This window comes from Bombus fervidus, chromosome 10 (assembly GCF_041682495.2).
Source record: "Bombus fervidus isolate BK054 chromosome 10, iyBomFerv1, whole genome shotgun sequence".
NCBI lineage: Eukaryota > Metazoa > Arthropoda > Insecta > Hymenoptera > Apidae > Bombus > Bombus fervidus.
The window spans coordinates 11518760-11534224 of record NC_091526.1 but is presented as its reverse complement, the minus strand read 5'-3'; the positions used below and the strand labels follow the sequence as shown (position 1 = coordinate 11534224).

At 41.9% G+C, this 15465-nt stretch overlaps 1 protein-coding gene across 1 annotated transcript in view; it reads right to left on the bottom strand.

The window, feature by feature from the left end:
* Nucleotides 1-7208: 7208 nt before the first annotated feature.
* The window catches only part of LOC139991733 (uncharacterized), a 63890-nt gene continuing 55633 nt past the window's right edge, over nucleotides 7209-15465 (bottom strand). The window contains exons 5-6 of the mRNA XM_072012048.1: nucleotides 15037-15265; nucleotides 7209-12725 (exon numbers count right to left, since the gene is read on the bottom strand). Of these exons, the coding sequence (XP_071868149.1) occupies nucleotides 11711-12725; nucleotides 15037-15265 (1244 nt within the window). The 3' untranslated portion in view covers nucleotides 7209-11710. The remainder of the gene's footprint in view (nucleotides 12726-15036; nucleotides 15266-15465) is intronic.

The following is a 15465-nucleotide window of genomic DNA, read 5'->3' as shown; positions in this document are numbered from 1 at the left end:
GTCGCTTCCTTCCTAGGTCCTGTTCCCGCGTATCCAGGCTACTGTCGCGTAACTACGCTGCGATTCTGCTTGCTCTCTGGATCCTCTCCTTGTCTTTTCGCGCTTTTTGCTCTCTCTTTTCCAGCGATCTACCCATCTAGTTGCGAATAACGCCGAGTTTCTGCGAAGTAAAGCCGGAAAGGTTGCAAAAGCACCGAATGAAAACGATTCGTTTATTCGGAACTTTGCTGCCTTAAAGATCATAGATTCTAGATTTTCTAACTTATACCGCAATTCTTGCTATGTAAAACGAATTCTGTCGAAATTGTTCATAATGAAATTTGAAGTTAAGTCTTTTTACGTTTCTACTCTACCGTAGTGAACAAGCTTCGATACGTTTCCGTGTATACTTTTTCTAGAACATTCCTCGACTTGTTTCCTTCTTAACCAAACACCTGTACGCAGCAGACGACTACGAAGAACATAACGTCGATAGATCGACCGAATCGTTTGGCGAATGACGACTGTCAGAGAAACATTCGTCCGTTTAGATGGAGAGCTCGAGTCACGATAGTGAAACGAGATACGAGCACGATTGTAAAAGCGTTAATATGTTAATGAACGCGTGGGGGTCTTACCTTCGAGATTTCCATGCCCGATTACATCGCTTCTTGGAAACGAGTCGAGGTGTCGATCTCGATTCCAGCGGAGTACGCCAAGTTGCGCGTGCTTCGTCATATTTCCTACAGCGTCCAGCATTGTCTCCACTTTTCGAACCGTAAATTTCACTAAGATCGTTTTAATCGTTCGAAACGGGACTTCCTCGTCGGAACTTCTTTAACCTATATGGCGGATAAAGATTCCGCGTTCGCTCTTATGGATCGACATCAATAACGACAAGGATGCTCGATCCCACACCGAAAGAATACGCAAAGGTCTTTCCTGATCGAGTCTTCTCTAAGGAGAAATCGATTAACGAGCCGTTCAAAAAGGTCCGAGGAATCTATATAGAGATTTTACTCGTTTCTTACGAGACAATTAAACGTTTACGAGGTGTTTCTCGTAACTGGATCGAGCTGTAACATTGAAACGACGAAAGGTGGACGAAGCTTTTATTGGACAAACGTAACGTCCTGCATCGATGTGGTGTACATACAAAAAAGGTAAAAGGTTCGATTTGCAAAAATATTTCGCATCTTTCGAACGTTTCTGCTTCCGAGGAAGACGCTATTTAAGACGATCTATGATGGCGTTGCAGAAGGTTGGATAGAATTTTCACTTTATATTCCAGAAACGATATTTTAGAAAATCTTAGATACGTAGAACTTATACACGACAGTGTTTCTTTGTTGCATTGTCCTTTTACGTGTCGTTCTCTCATATCCGATATTAGTTAGAAAAATTCTTTTATTTACCATTTTTGGAACACGAAGCGAAAGATCAATCTGATCAGAAACTCGTGCACGCCGTTCTAAACTCGTCTACTGAAATATTCGTCCGTCCTTCACCGTTTTAAGGTTTCGTCTTGGCCGAGCTGCGGCGAACCTCTCTCTTCTCGCTTTGTTCTCTGATCCAACGAATTTTGTCCGTATTCGGTCGATTTTCCATCCATTGTTTCGCCCCGGCCGATTACGCGGTGTGACACGCGCGAATCACGAATACGTGGAACGTCGTATTCCCAGCAGTATTTGTTATCTAGCTGAGAAAACGTACATGCGTACGAATATCACATGATCGCGAGAGTGGTGACAAGCAATTAGTACCGACAATTAGCAGCGACGTGTTCGATCGCGATCTCGCCAAGGATAATTGCTCGCTTATCCACCGCTCGTCTACTTTCAATGACGAATTCGCAAGCACTTTTTTGCAGCTTCCTATGACGTTCACCTTCGTGGCGTGAAACAAAATGTTCTCTTACGCGTCTCCCCTTTCACTGTACGTTAATTCGCCAGCTGTTCGTCGGTTCGTCTGCGACAAAAAAATAGAAAACTATGAATACGTAATGTGTCCAAGTGAACGTTCCAGAGAACGCGTAAAATGGCAGACAAGACCTTTTGTCAGAGTCGGAGATAGTTTCATCGTAGTCAAGTAGCGTAAAGCTTCGATGCGAACGAAGGCCACATCGTCGAACGAGAAACACATTGCAAAGTTCGCACGACGTGTCCATGTTTCTGACAATTCGACGAAATCGTAGCCGTTGTCGATCGGATTAAACGGAGAAACAGGTACGCGATAAACTGGAAATTAGACATAGAAAGTTAGAACACGATATTCAGATTGCTTGGTCGACGTGCTGCGTAGACACCTACCTGGCAAACTCTGATAAATTTTATTTCAATCGCCGTCATTCTACGCTGTATGACGCGAATTAACTAACAGATTTACAATAAAATAATTGGACGATAAAAGCAACGAAAAGCAGTGAAATTTTGCTAGATATCATCAGGTGTTGTATCACTTATGGCTGGCAGCGTACGTATTTCCTTGGCGGTAGCCAGTTCTCGATCAGTGATCTCGCGGAAAACCGCCATTTACGGAAAACCGCCATTAAAGTGGTAAGCGGGAGCGTGAAGCCGAGGCCGTGCATCTCTTCTCTCTGGACGAACGAAATCAATTACCCGACGACGATTGAACCTCGTCTGAACCGTCAAGCGAACGTCGCCGTAGTGCTTAATGATCTCTGTTTATAGGTTTACCCGGCAGGTGCAATAAATTCTAGCGGCGCGTCATTATTGGTACTCCGATGGCTCGTTATTCGCGGCAACGTCCTCGATTCGATACGTTGCGTTGACGCGTTTCGCGGCAATCAGATCGGAACGTCTCACTTTTATCGCGGAAAAACGAAAACCAGACTCTTCCAGTTCGCCTTCGAGACAACGTCTCGCTTAATTTACGCCGCTCGCTCGAGAAACGTTTAACGAAGGAAAGGACCGTTTAATTTCTGGAAAAAGCGTGTCGACCAATAAGCGTAACATCGATAGGATCGCTCCACGCTTCTGTAATAAATAACGTCGTTTTTGGGGATGTTAGCGAACGTATAATTCACCGCGCGTCGTTTCCAAGTACACCTCGCGGCGAAATTAAAGGCTCGTTAATTATTCGCCGACGTATTATCGAATTTTGAATTATCGTGGCTCCGTGGATAAAGCGGAGAACAAACAGGCGCTCTCAGCTTTTTCATAAGTACGAAATGAAAATTAAAAGATTTCACTATCATCAAGAAAAATACATTTTTTTATATATCTCATATACGTGTATATACTCGGCCACTGTCACAATTCGTCGTACGATATGTTCTGAAGAAATTACGAAGTTGCAGCATTTGGAAGATGCACGATTTTTCGACCAAAAGTTAACGATCCTTTAATTTTCCTGTCAAGTGTATTTGCATAGTCACGTTGCTTGTTTTCATGGGTTTGGCGTTAACGGCACTAGTACATCGTCGTGTTTTATCTCTGCTGTTAAAAGGATAACTTATTGCCCAGCTATTCGACACAGTCGATCCAAGATTCGATTACGATAATAGCTTATTCGTTATCCAAATTTTTCGTTACGATAAATCGTCGAGAAGATAAAACGGACATCAAACTCGTATAAAAAATGGACGGGATCTTCTGGTAGCCAATTAGTCCGATGTTATTTATTACGACGCTGCGTTATCTGCAACTCGCCAACGCAACGTAGTTAAGCGTATTGCTGCGGCAATTAAACCGACGTTTCCTAGCGTTTAACGAGTCAAATACCTCTGTAAATTCAGGATCGCACGCGACGATGGAAATTTATTAATTTACAAATTTATATATTTTGCACAGAACCCGATAAAATTAAAAGTAAGCATATACAACGCTATCGTGCATAAGTCACGAAACACTTAGTGCACTTAGGATAAATATAACCGAATGTTGCAATTAAGATTAACATAATAAACGGAGTTGATATTTATTAACTGTGTGTATTATGTCATACTCGAAAGATCTCGTTATTTCGTTCGAGTTGAATCTCGCTGTATTCCGCCGATTTTATTAGAAGTTACGTGATTCGATCGCTGTCACGTTTGAACTCTACGCGAACCTTTCTCCGAGAAGATCAGAAATGTTCTTTTTCTAATTAACGCGCGGGAACAATCGGTCGAGATGACGGGTCGCGGAGACAGATTCAAACTCGTTAGATTCGCAAACGAGACAACCAGGCATTATTTACACAACGAAGGAGACATGCGCCAGTATTCACAGAGAATGCAAATTACCGACTACCATAAAGGACTGTATGATGCGTGCGCTGGTTGCTCCGTAATGCACGACGTGCACAGCATGCACGTGCAACTTCTCTACGATTTACGATCCAAGAATTAGACACAATAGGAACGACCGGCTCGTGTCTAATAACCGAGTTACAGCCATATTTGGCGTCCGATTAATGTCCACTGCCTCGATACATTGCCAGAATTTGCAACTTCTCCGTTCAAAAGGATTCGCGACATTTATCTCGTCCTGTCGTTAAATATTTTACCTTCCCGAAAGCCTGCACAACTTCTCGTTAAACCTTTTGCTTTCGATTCTTGCACGAATCCTATGCCATCTTCTACGTCAAACGTCAAACGTCCTCGCGTCTCACGAGCAATATCCAATTGAGTAAATTACCATTGGGTAAAAATTACCATTACAATTGGCTAAATTACCATAATACTTCTAAATTTCCATATTAGATCTCACGATCTCTATCCCACGCTATTCACATACTCACTATATCGAAAATTCAATATCTAACATCCACTATCCTATATCCATTCCCTCGTCCTACATTTCGTATTTCCTATGTGTATCTTATCTCGCAACTAGTATTCCTAACTCATATCTTTTTTCTCATTCCCCACATTTTATCTCTTCATAGCGTACGATATATTTCATATTCCCTTTCTCGTATTCCATATCCCATATTCAATATCATTAAGAAATATCTTTACACTTTCACAGCGCATTATATTTATCCCACATTTAATTCCAAACCTGCACTCCTTTCTTATTCCCCACATTTTATCTCTCCATTCCATTCACCATATTTCATATTCCCTTTCTCGTATTCCATATTCCATATTCAGTATCTTTAAGAAATATCTTTACACTTCCGCAGCGCATTATATTTATCCCACATTTAATTCTAAATCCGTACTTCTTTTTTATTCCCCACATTTCATCTCTCCATTCCGTACGTCATATTTCATATTCCCTTTCTCGTATTCCATATCCCATATACAATATCACTAAGAAATATCTTTACACTTTCACAGCAAATTATATTTATCCCACATTTAATTCCAAACCCATACTTTTTCTTTTATTCCTCACATATCGTCTCTCCATTCCATTCACCATATTTCATATTCCCTTTTTCGTATTCCACATTCCATATTTAGTATCTCTAAGAAATATCTTTACACTTTCGCAGCGCATTATATTTATCTCACATTTAATTCCAAACCTGCACTCCTTTCTTATTCCCCACATTTTATCTCTCCATTCCATTCACCATATTTCATATTCCCTTTCTCGTATTCCATATTCCATATTCAGTATCTTTAAGAAATATCTTTACACTTCCGCAGCGCATTATATTTATCCCACATTTAATTCCAAACCCATACTTTTCTTTTTATTCCCCACATTTCATCTCTCCATTGCGTACGTCATATTTCATATTCCCTTTTTCGTATTCCACATTCCATATTTAGTATCTCTAAGAAATATCTTTACACTTTCGCAGCACACTACATTCATTCCACGTTTAACATTTCATATTCTTTATCTCCTACCCATATCCCATATCCACTGTATCGTATATTCCGAATCTTATAGATCCAAGCGAATTATTAAAGAAAATCATTTCTCGAAACCCAATCCGTTTCCCTTTTCCTCTGGTTTGCTATACGTTTGATATTTCTGATGGACATTAACGCGTGGTTTCGAATCGTTTCCGTTAATGGAAGCTGCCTCAGGGCACACGATCGCTCGGCGTCTCCTGGCGCCTAGGAATTGCTAAATCAACGCCCGGGAAACGTTCGCGCAGCACCTGCCGAGGTCGAATAAGGCGACGCAGTCGTGCCTGCCGACTATGATTCGTTAATTAGCGTGTAGGTTAGCCCGCGAGTCCACGTCAAGAGTTTCAGTTATAGGGGGAAAAAAACTCTGACTGCAGCGTCGCGCGCCAACATTAAATGGTCGCCGACAAAAGCGGCGTGTTAGCACCGTAATTACAGGCCACCGCGATTCCATTTTTGTCCGAGCTGCTTTTGCGAATTTATACGCTTTTATTGTTCGCCTGGGTTACCCTTCACCGACCAAAATTCCTCGTTTCTACGTTCGAGCGTCTTGCAACCCGCCTTCCTCTGTCTCTTTCATCGACGATTTTAAACGACGTTGAATTTCGTGGCTCGTTTCACGATGAAATTTCCGATGAGAAAAGATCAGTGGACGAAGCTAAACGTCTCGTTCGGTTGCTTTCTTTATTGCTTCTAATCCTTGCGGCAGTTGCTTTAAACCTTCTGTCGATTCACAATTTGTTTAATCTTTACGGTATAAACGTGGGTCTCTCTTGTCAGAGTTATGATAAAACAAATGTCCTTTCCATCGAGAGTACGAGTAAGAGAAATCTGCACGGTGCGTGGTCATACTGGTCGCAGATTGTGCAATGCGAGCAGAACAAGCTGGCAATTATACATCTCGTATCGAATAGTAAATCCCTTTCCGTTTACGCGAGCAACCATAAAACGCGCAAAGGTTGAACTTGCCGCGCTAGGCGTCAGATTAGAATGGGCTTAACAGTGACTTTTGTCTCGGCAGGAAATCCAGCCAGTGAATCATCGTGTCACCTGGCTGCTATAAATGTCTACCTATTTATAGGATGAAAAGAAAACCGACGTTCTTGGAGAACGTTGGTTCTCTGTATGGAAAAAAACTCGGACTCACCGAGTGTCACACTTTATCCACCATTTTCCGTATGTGAACGATATCTGTTATCTGTGACTAGCAGTAGCTGGTAGTAAGGTGTTATAATACCTACTCGTTTCGTTTACTGGCAAACTCTTGTAAATTTTACGAATTTCTATTTAGCCATTTATTTAAACTCCTGTAGGTATCATCCTTTTGTATTATCCTGTCCTTCGCTTGCGGTGTACATTTACATGAAATATCGGTAGGCGTGCCAATACTCGTATGTAAAAATATAAGTATCGATGATTTGAACGAGTGATTTATTTCGCATGTTATTAAAATTAATACAATGACAGAGAAATATTTACACAAGATCTTAATAGCATCTACATGCGTTATACTTCTCGTCGTAATTGACCTCGAAATTAATAACATTACAATAATAGTGTAATAATAATAATAGTAATAATAATAGCAATAGTAGTAATAATAATATTAATAATAATAATAATTGTAATGATAATAATAATAATAATAATAATAATAATAATAATGATAAATCGATTAGATCGGAGAACAGGGCGCGCCCGAGTGAAAGGGTAGAGAAACGGCACGCCCTTCTGCGAGGGCCAACGATCGGACTAAACAGCCACGAGAATAAAACGCGACACGCGGGATAATTAAATACGATATCGGACAGAAAAGTAGACGGAAATAAATAATAACGCATTGGCCCCGAGAAATGGCGAACCGGCTCGCTTCGGATGCACGCCCTTTTTCTCTATCATCGTAGCAAAACTATATTACAGGTCTCTATGATTTTCTTTGATTCTCGGAGGCAATCGTGAAATCACGCAACACGCACTCTCACGCTCTTTCATTTGCTCATTGCGTTCATACTCTACGACAAGATATTGTATTCGTGTCAGACGTCAGATATTCCCTGTGTGTCTCGTGTCGTGCGTTCGCGTATCTCGATAGTGTGCGTCTCGGAACTTCAAAGGACGAACGCCTCACACCGCGATAATAATTAGACTACGGATAATTATACAAGTTCGTGACTTTACGAAAAGATCGAGAATGCTGCGATCGTAGCAGAGATTTGTCTTGTTCATTAAATATTATACAACAAGTACGATATATAGGTGGTTGTTTTTCTTTTTCTAATAAAAATTATAATTCAATACATAAAATATATAGATAACGTTTAAATATTTATTTGTAATATTCCCTATAGTTCACATCTTTCGCGAATAAAATATTTTACGATCTAGGAGGAAGATATTCGAAAGTATGTACACGAAGGGGAAGCGAGAAAGACAACTGGATTAGGTGTTAAACTAGCGATAAATGTATAAAAATCCGCAGTCTATTAACAATATTCGCGAAGTCGGAAAAGATTCGATTCCTCGATCTACGAGGAACTCGGTTACACGAAACAACGACGCAAAGCGATTCGGTCGATCGCGATTCCAAACGCATTTTCGATTTTCTATAGGCATCATCGCTGCTGCTTCGTCGGATGGTTGTTTCGACATCGACGCGCGATTCTCGTCATTTCGATCGTGTGCTCGTCCCTCCTGCTCGAAAACGTTCTCGTTCCTCCATCCCTGTGTAAATGTTTCTAAAGGCACTGTACGTTGAGAATTTTACCGCGATTTAAAGCGGCTAGTCAGAGGGAAACGAACGAATTCGAACAAAAGCACGAGCAACTATATGACTAGTATTTACGGAACGTTCCCTTCTACCACGGAAGTGAAAGCTCCACGAGATTTTTTCAGCGTTCGTCCTCGTACTTCGTCTACGTAGATATGTATACATTATACATTTATGTGTTTCATACTCGCCAACTTGCGCAGAATTGAAAAAATCGGGATTTCGCTCGACGAGAGCTATTGATCGTTTCATTTCTCGCAACGAAACTCGCCCTGGATACATATTTCAATGGCTAAAAAAGACTCGTTTAGTACTAACGGCAGTAGTTTCGCGATGTATCTTGAGTCGTTGAGATGCGACAGATCCTAGATGTGTAGTAGGAGAAGAAAAGAGGCGGAAGGAAAAGCTTCTTCAAACGTCAACCTGTTAACCGAAGAAGGAACTCGAAAACGTGATTTCTCCATCTAGAAATCTCCTATCCCTTTACGCGTTGTTTCATTTTACTTAAGGATAAATATATCATTCGCGTCGTTTATTATTCGAAAGATCACAGAAGAGGAACACGACGAGTTTATCTTTGTTAATTTTATCACTCTCGCGTCTTTTAATGACGTAGCGTTTTAACATGCCATGGTTCGAAAAACTGGATCATCTTCGTCGATTTTCTCATTTAAATGTCACATTACCGACTAAACAGGAGAATTATTAAAACAAGCGGTGACTGGTTTTTAAAGCAATGGTGAGCCCACGTGTATATTTAACTTTTCGTTTCAGGATTCTAGGAGCATTTGGTTAAACGTAATTCAGCTAACAGGTTCATTTTTGAGTGTTGCAACGCGATATTTAGCAGGGCAGGTCGTTGTGATACGAGGCATCAGACCGATCTCCCTCGAGAGACGATATCGATCCAACGAGAAGAATTGGAGACGCCTAAAGCTAGTCTAGGCTCTCAATTTCGATCGATCGTCGGTACGATTGATTAAATCGTCCGTACGACTAAGGCACTCTATTCAGACTGGAGAGAGATTTCTTTGACTCGTTCACCCGACTCTTCTTGGAAGCATCGATTCGTTCTCTCACCACGCTCTTCCATCGTGCACGCGTTCATTTTTCTTCCGGCGTAACGAGCCGTGTTTCCGCGGAGAGAGATACGCTACTACGAACGGGACAAACAAAAGCAGGCACTACGAGTGTGCGGTTAATGCTTGCGATCAGTCGCGTACAGTTCACTGCCTGTACACGCAGAAATATTCATACGCGAGATTCTACCCCGTGTATCTCGTACATTTCTATATCTACATGCACGCGTATGCTTCGTTTACGCTACAGGATTTAACCCATCAAGAGCCAGCGTTGCAATTTATTTTTTCTTTTCAATTTACATTATAGAATCGTATCCCAGACTGTGGATCTTTATGCAGATTCATATTTTCCTCGACAGAATGAAAAAAATGATCGCATAGATGGAGAATTGTTTTAATTTTTAAATATTCTAACGAGTACGATATCTTGGATGTTTTATATACTTTTGCCCATTGTGCTAATTCTACGTATCTTTGCATCTTTTACTCTGGAGTGTTACCAGAGTTACTATCGCGAGTGAAATTTTCTTTTAATCTGACCGTTCTGTATAATGAATAACAAAGTAATGTTATTACTTGCAACAATAGCAACCAATAACATTTTTATTCTTAATTCTACTATTTAAATTCAAAAACTTAAAAATTTAAAAGTAAAAAACACATGTAATCCCACTTTGTTATCTTTGTCAGTATCTTTCTTTACAAAAGATGTACTATGATAAATCTTCACATACGATAGCCTCTAAGAGTTCAATTTCCCATAAGAGCATAAAAATCCACAGTCTAGTGAATACGATAGCGAATACCATGAATTTAATAGATTTTTATATGTATTACCTTTACTGTTCTATTTATTGTGCTTGGTCATTAATGGCTTAAGCGACTGGGGCACGACTTCTCTTAAACGTATACGGTAAAGGCACCCAAGTTATCGGATTGAAATTTTAGCGAGATCCGTGGAACGGAGCTCCAGGTAGTTCGAGTTACTGTTATCACGACGATCTATACAGCGACTAATAATATTATGGCTAGGTTGGGCAAACTCGCCGCTCAACATCGAGCTGCTCGCGCGCCATTTTACTTTATACACGTTCGCTGTTACTCTAGAATTCCGAACAAAGTCTGACATATGCCTGACATTTACCCAGTTGCGTAACTATCGCGAGTGTCGACCTCGCGTGAAACATTGTTGAGAGAAGAGCCGAGACAAGAGAAGACGAGACGAACCAATCTTCCACTTTCGTATCACGAGCAACTCGATGCATCGAACGCGTAACTCGCGTTTTTCTTTTTTTCTTTTTCTTTCTTTTTCTTTTTTCTATCTCACAGTTCGAAAGGACGGCCGGTCAGTCTATCGGTAATGGCAGACAACGAGCTGTCCATACGTTTCGCTTGAAACTCTTGCTGCCACCTTAAATCCAATCTACATGCAATAATTTATACAATTATTTGAGTACACGTTGTAGAAAATTTCTGTGAATTTACTATGTGTGTTATACGAGACTTTCCGAAATTTCGATAGTACTATAAAATGGAACACGAGTATTCCAATTATATTAGCAATTCGACCATGAAAATCGTGTCCCGTCGCAGTTCTAACAAAATTTTAAAATGTATCATATAACCCGCACATAATAAATTTGTAAAAAGATCCTAGAAGTGCTCAAATATTTCCATAAACCACGGTACCACAATCGACTAATAAGCTCTTCTTTTTACTCTTGCGTTACATACGATAAAACCCTCGAAACTCGAGTAACGTGGTCCGGTCGACCGCCGCTCTCTCGTAGAATCTCGGTCGTCCGAATTTATATACAACATGCGTCACGAGCGATCGATACTCGCAAGTTTTCTAGTTGTAATATTTACAGTTATCCCATAGCTTTCTGTTTTCTTTTTTCAGCGTACTTCTTCGACTATCGATATCTCGCAACGCGTTCTTGAAACTACATTTACTGTACACCGTAACGTAATATGTACAAAGGATCCTGCTGCTGTCCATCGAGGACCCAGGACTCTGAAGCTGCTCGAGAAAGTCCTTCACGGACAGATCACGCGCTTACTCATCTACGAAGCTCCATGAACCTGAAATCGTCGAATCCGTGCTTGCACCGATTCGCATTGTACTTCGCTGTATCTGGTGTATCTGCCAGCTCTTACAGGTTCACGAATTACAACTAAGTTTCCACCCCTTTCGCGAAGAGCTTCTAACCCAGTTTTACCATGGACTGTTGGCGGCGTGGAAGCTTTGCTGAACTTCGTGTTCGACGTTTCTGAAGAAAAACGGCTGAGAGCTTTGCTCACCACTCCGTTGCACTCTCTCGGCCAAACCCTCGTATGGTGCCTCTGTTCCCATCTGTCGGAAGGTGCTTCCGCAGCGGAGAATGGGAAACTGGCTCTACCTTGACTCTTTCCATATAAGATAAAATCCAACGAATCGTCTGAATAAATACTGCTTCGGTCGCTAGAGCTGTCCGTCGATATTTCTGAAACGGAATCGCTGCCACTGTCGCTGCATTGTTGCTCTTCGCCCAGGATGAATACCGGTGTGCATTTGAACACCTCTCCGGCTGGCATCGTGTGCGTGGCTGTCGCTCTCCTTTGCGTACTGCTTGTTACGTTCGAGGAAACTGTGGTACCGGATGACGGCACTGGCTCGATTATCATGATCTCTGTGCCGGAAAATTTCTGCGCCAGAGAATCCATGTTCCTCTTAAAAGTGTCCCTGCGATCCGAGCTCAGCCCGAATCTGGTAGGTTTGGGCGACAGTTTTGATTTTGAATATATGTTCTCCGTGTGCGAGGAAATTGCTCTGTTTGCCGAAGGTTTCGTTTCCATGCCCTGACAAGCGTTCACCGCTTTTTGTTTCTCCGTGTCGTTCTTGGTCGTGGATGATCCTGTCGTCGTTTGGTGTTCGGCGCTCGTCGTAGATTTGGAGAACGATTTTGTTTCCTGCGATGATTTATCTTGAATGGGAGACTGGTCCAACGCTGGGCGGCTGGATAAAGATAATGGTGGTTGAGGGTCGTCGAACGAGCCGAACCATGGGTGTTGCAGACATTCCGTGACGGTCAAGCGTTCGCTGGAAAAGCAACGGATCAAGATTATCAATACGAAACGAACAAATAAGAATTCGATTAACGTTTCAAAATTTGTTGTATTTAAAAAGTAGAAATTTATTAGCTTTTTATCGGGGCAACTAATCTGAGTTACAGCGAAAGCATTCTTGTTGCTTTTGTATCAAAACACATACATAGTGGTATTTTCTTTTTTTCTTTTTCTTTTTTTTTTTCGGTCTCACAATGTGTCCCATTCTGTACAAACCATCGCGATTTCACGAATGGTCGCCATTTCCGGCACAAGTCACGGGACGTCTTGACTCCGGTAACAGGCCTCCTCTACGTTAGTTGCGTAACGCGCGTTTCGTAGGGATGGAAAGGGAACGAAAACGACGCATATACATTCGACGATAAAACACACACGCTGGCAACGAGATAAGCCAACTTTCGCGTTGGAAGGGCGCGGATATTCCGGATGGAGACTTCCTTTCAGCTGTCCGACTGGTCGACGATAAGGAAATCTACGAGTTTTTCAGCGGAACTCGTTCGATGTGCCAACGTCCTTCTTCCCGTTTCGAAGAAAGTCGTCTCGATGGAATGTCGATCGTTTTACTTCCACGTACGCGCGGATTCAGGAAGCCGAACGATCGAGTTTAAAGACTTTCGTCGTAGCTTCTAAACCTACAACGTCCCCTACGCGATGAGATTTACCTCGAGGCATAACTTTGCACGAGATCTCGCGAGAGACGAACTGGGTATCGCGATACCTACCGACGATTACGAGTTTCGAGGCAGCGAAGTTTTCTTTTAACATCCTATACAGTTCCTCGCGAAAATACCTATACGAACACTTGTAGAAACCCCTTACGAATATATTATGAGCGTTATAAATAGACCGCATATTTTTATGCAAATTCACTCTTTTATGAATCTGATTAAGCAAACAGAATCTAAGTAGAAATTGATGTCATCCATTGAACATCGTATTAAATATTGCATTATCGTACATCGCGTGGACTTGTGCAATTTCAAATTTCCTAATGCATACGAACTCGCAGTCTAGTTATAACGAGATTCGACTATCATGGCTATATTGGCATATTTTGAAACATAGTTGCAGTATGTGGTCGAGAAAACTTTATGCACAAGTTTACGTTAAGTTCGTGGAAACTCGATATAACAAGTATATCGATTCTTAAAATATTTCCACTAAGAGTGCATTTTTGTACAAAAAATAACAGTTACGTATACGTCTGGTTCATTTCGCAAGTTAGGTCAGATCAAATGGGTGCGAATAATTGTATCGACTGGATATGTATCACGATAATTATTTCATCTGACGCGAATCTGCAGGCTTGCCTCGAGGTAAATCATCGCGCAGCGGCCGCTAAACTCGAGATCGTGTTATGAAAGAGACGAAGGAGTTCGCGTCTGACCTCGCGTTTATCGCTGGCGAAAAGGCGCCGGTGCCAGCGCCGCGACTTCGATGGAAGACTAAAGAGGTCGGCGGATAAGTATTATCGGAGAACGTGCTACTAAGAATTCCGGCACTGGTGAAAATAATGCTTTCGAGGAAGCGTACCGCGCGACCTACCGAGAACGTTTACCGCTTACCGTTTACCTCGAAGCGAAAGAAGATAGGCCGCGTGGAGGCAGCGCGTGCATCTCGAGAACACTGTTAGTTAGGTCGAGTACGTTGGCATTATTTGGCTTCTAGGAACGAAAGCAATCGCGTTACGTTAGATCGCGACATTCCAACGACGATGCGCTGTCCGAGTCGACCGGTAACACGCTTTCCATCGGGGGACAGTCCAAAAAAGGCTCTGAATACCTTCGGAAGATACAGCTGGTTGACCAAGATGAAATTTGCCATGTATCAAAGAGGCGAGATGGTTCGTTTGATATATACGATCTCATTCGGCTCCCTATATAAAGGATATGTCCGATTTTTATTTACAATTGCAAATTACTCGTAAATTACTTGCTGTATGAAAAATGATTCAAAGAAGATTTGGACGGTCTCGGGCAATTTGCTGTAATTATTTTTCTACAGATGGGCTATAATTTTCAATGGACTGGTCCGTTGCTACTTTTTTAAAAGATAACGTTCCATGTTAATTATCGCGGAATAAAATTACAGTGAAATAAATGGGGGATGATCGTATATTTGACGAGTCAACAAACTTCATCTCGATCGATCACAGCAGTCGTTCGCAGGAATATTTCCAATAAATTTGTACAGCAAGGAACAGAGATACAGATTAGCGGGAACATTCTCAAAGAATTCGAACAGCGAGGAATGGATACGTAGACGTATCTCGTTAGAATACTTACTTTGGATCCTTGACCATTAGCTTGCGCATGAGATCGCGCGCTTCCTCGGACACGTCTTCGAACAGATCGTCGGGGAAATCTAGGCGACATCGGCTGATGTTGCAGAACGTTTCCTGCTTCGTGTCACCTCCGAACGGAGAACATCCCGTTAGCAACACGTACAACAGAACTCCGATGGACCACATGTCTGTTGCCAGGCTGATCGGCTCATAGTTCAACACTTCTGGGGCTGAAACGATGAGACGCGACTTGAGTGTGAAACCAGGAATGGAAGCATCGAAAGGCGCGCAACGAAGAACAGGTCGTGGGAATGCAACGGTTTGTGACGTTGCATTGTCCAACGACGGTTTCGTTCGAGTTGGCTGTGCGACCGTTAGACCTCAAGTCAAAAGCGATAGCAGAGAGTAATCGTAAATGGATGTTCTTCGT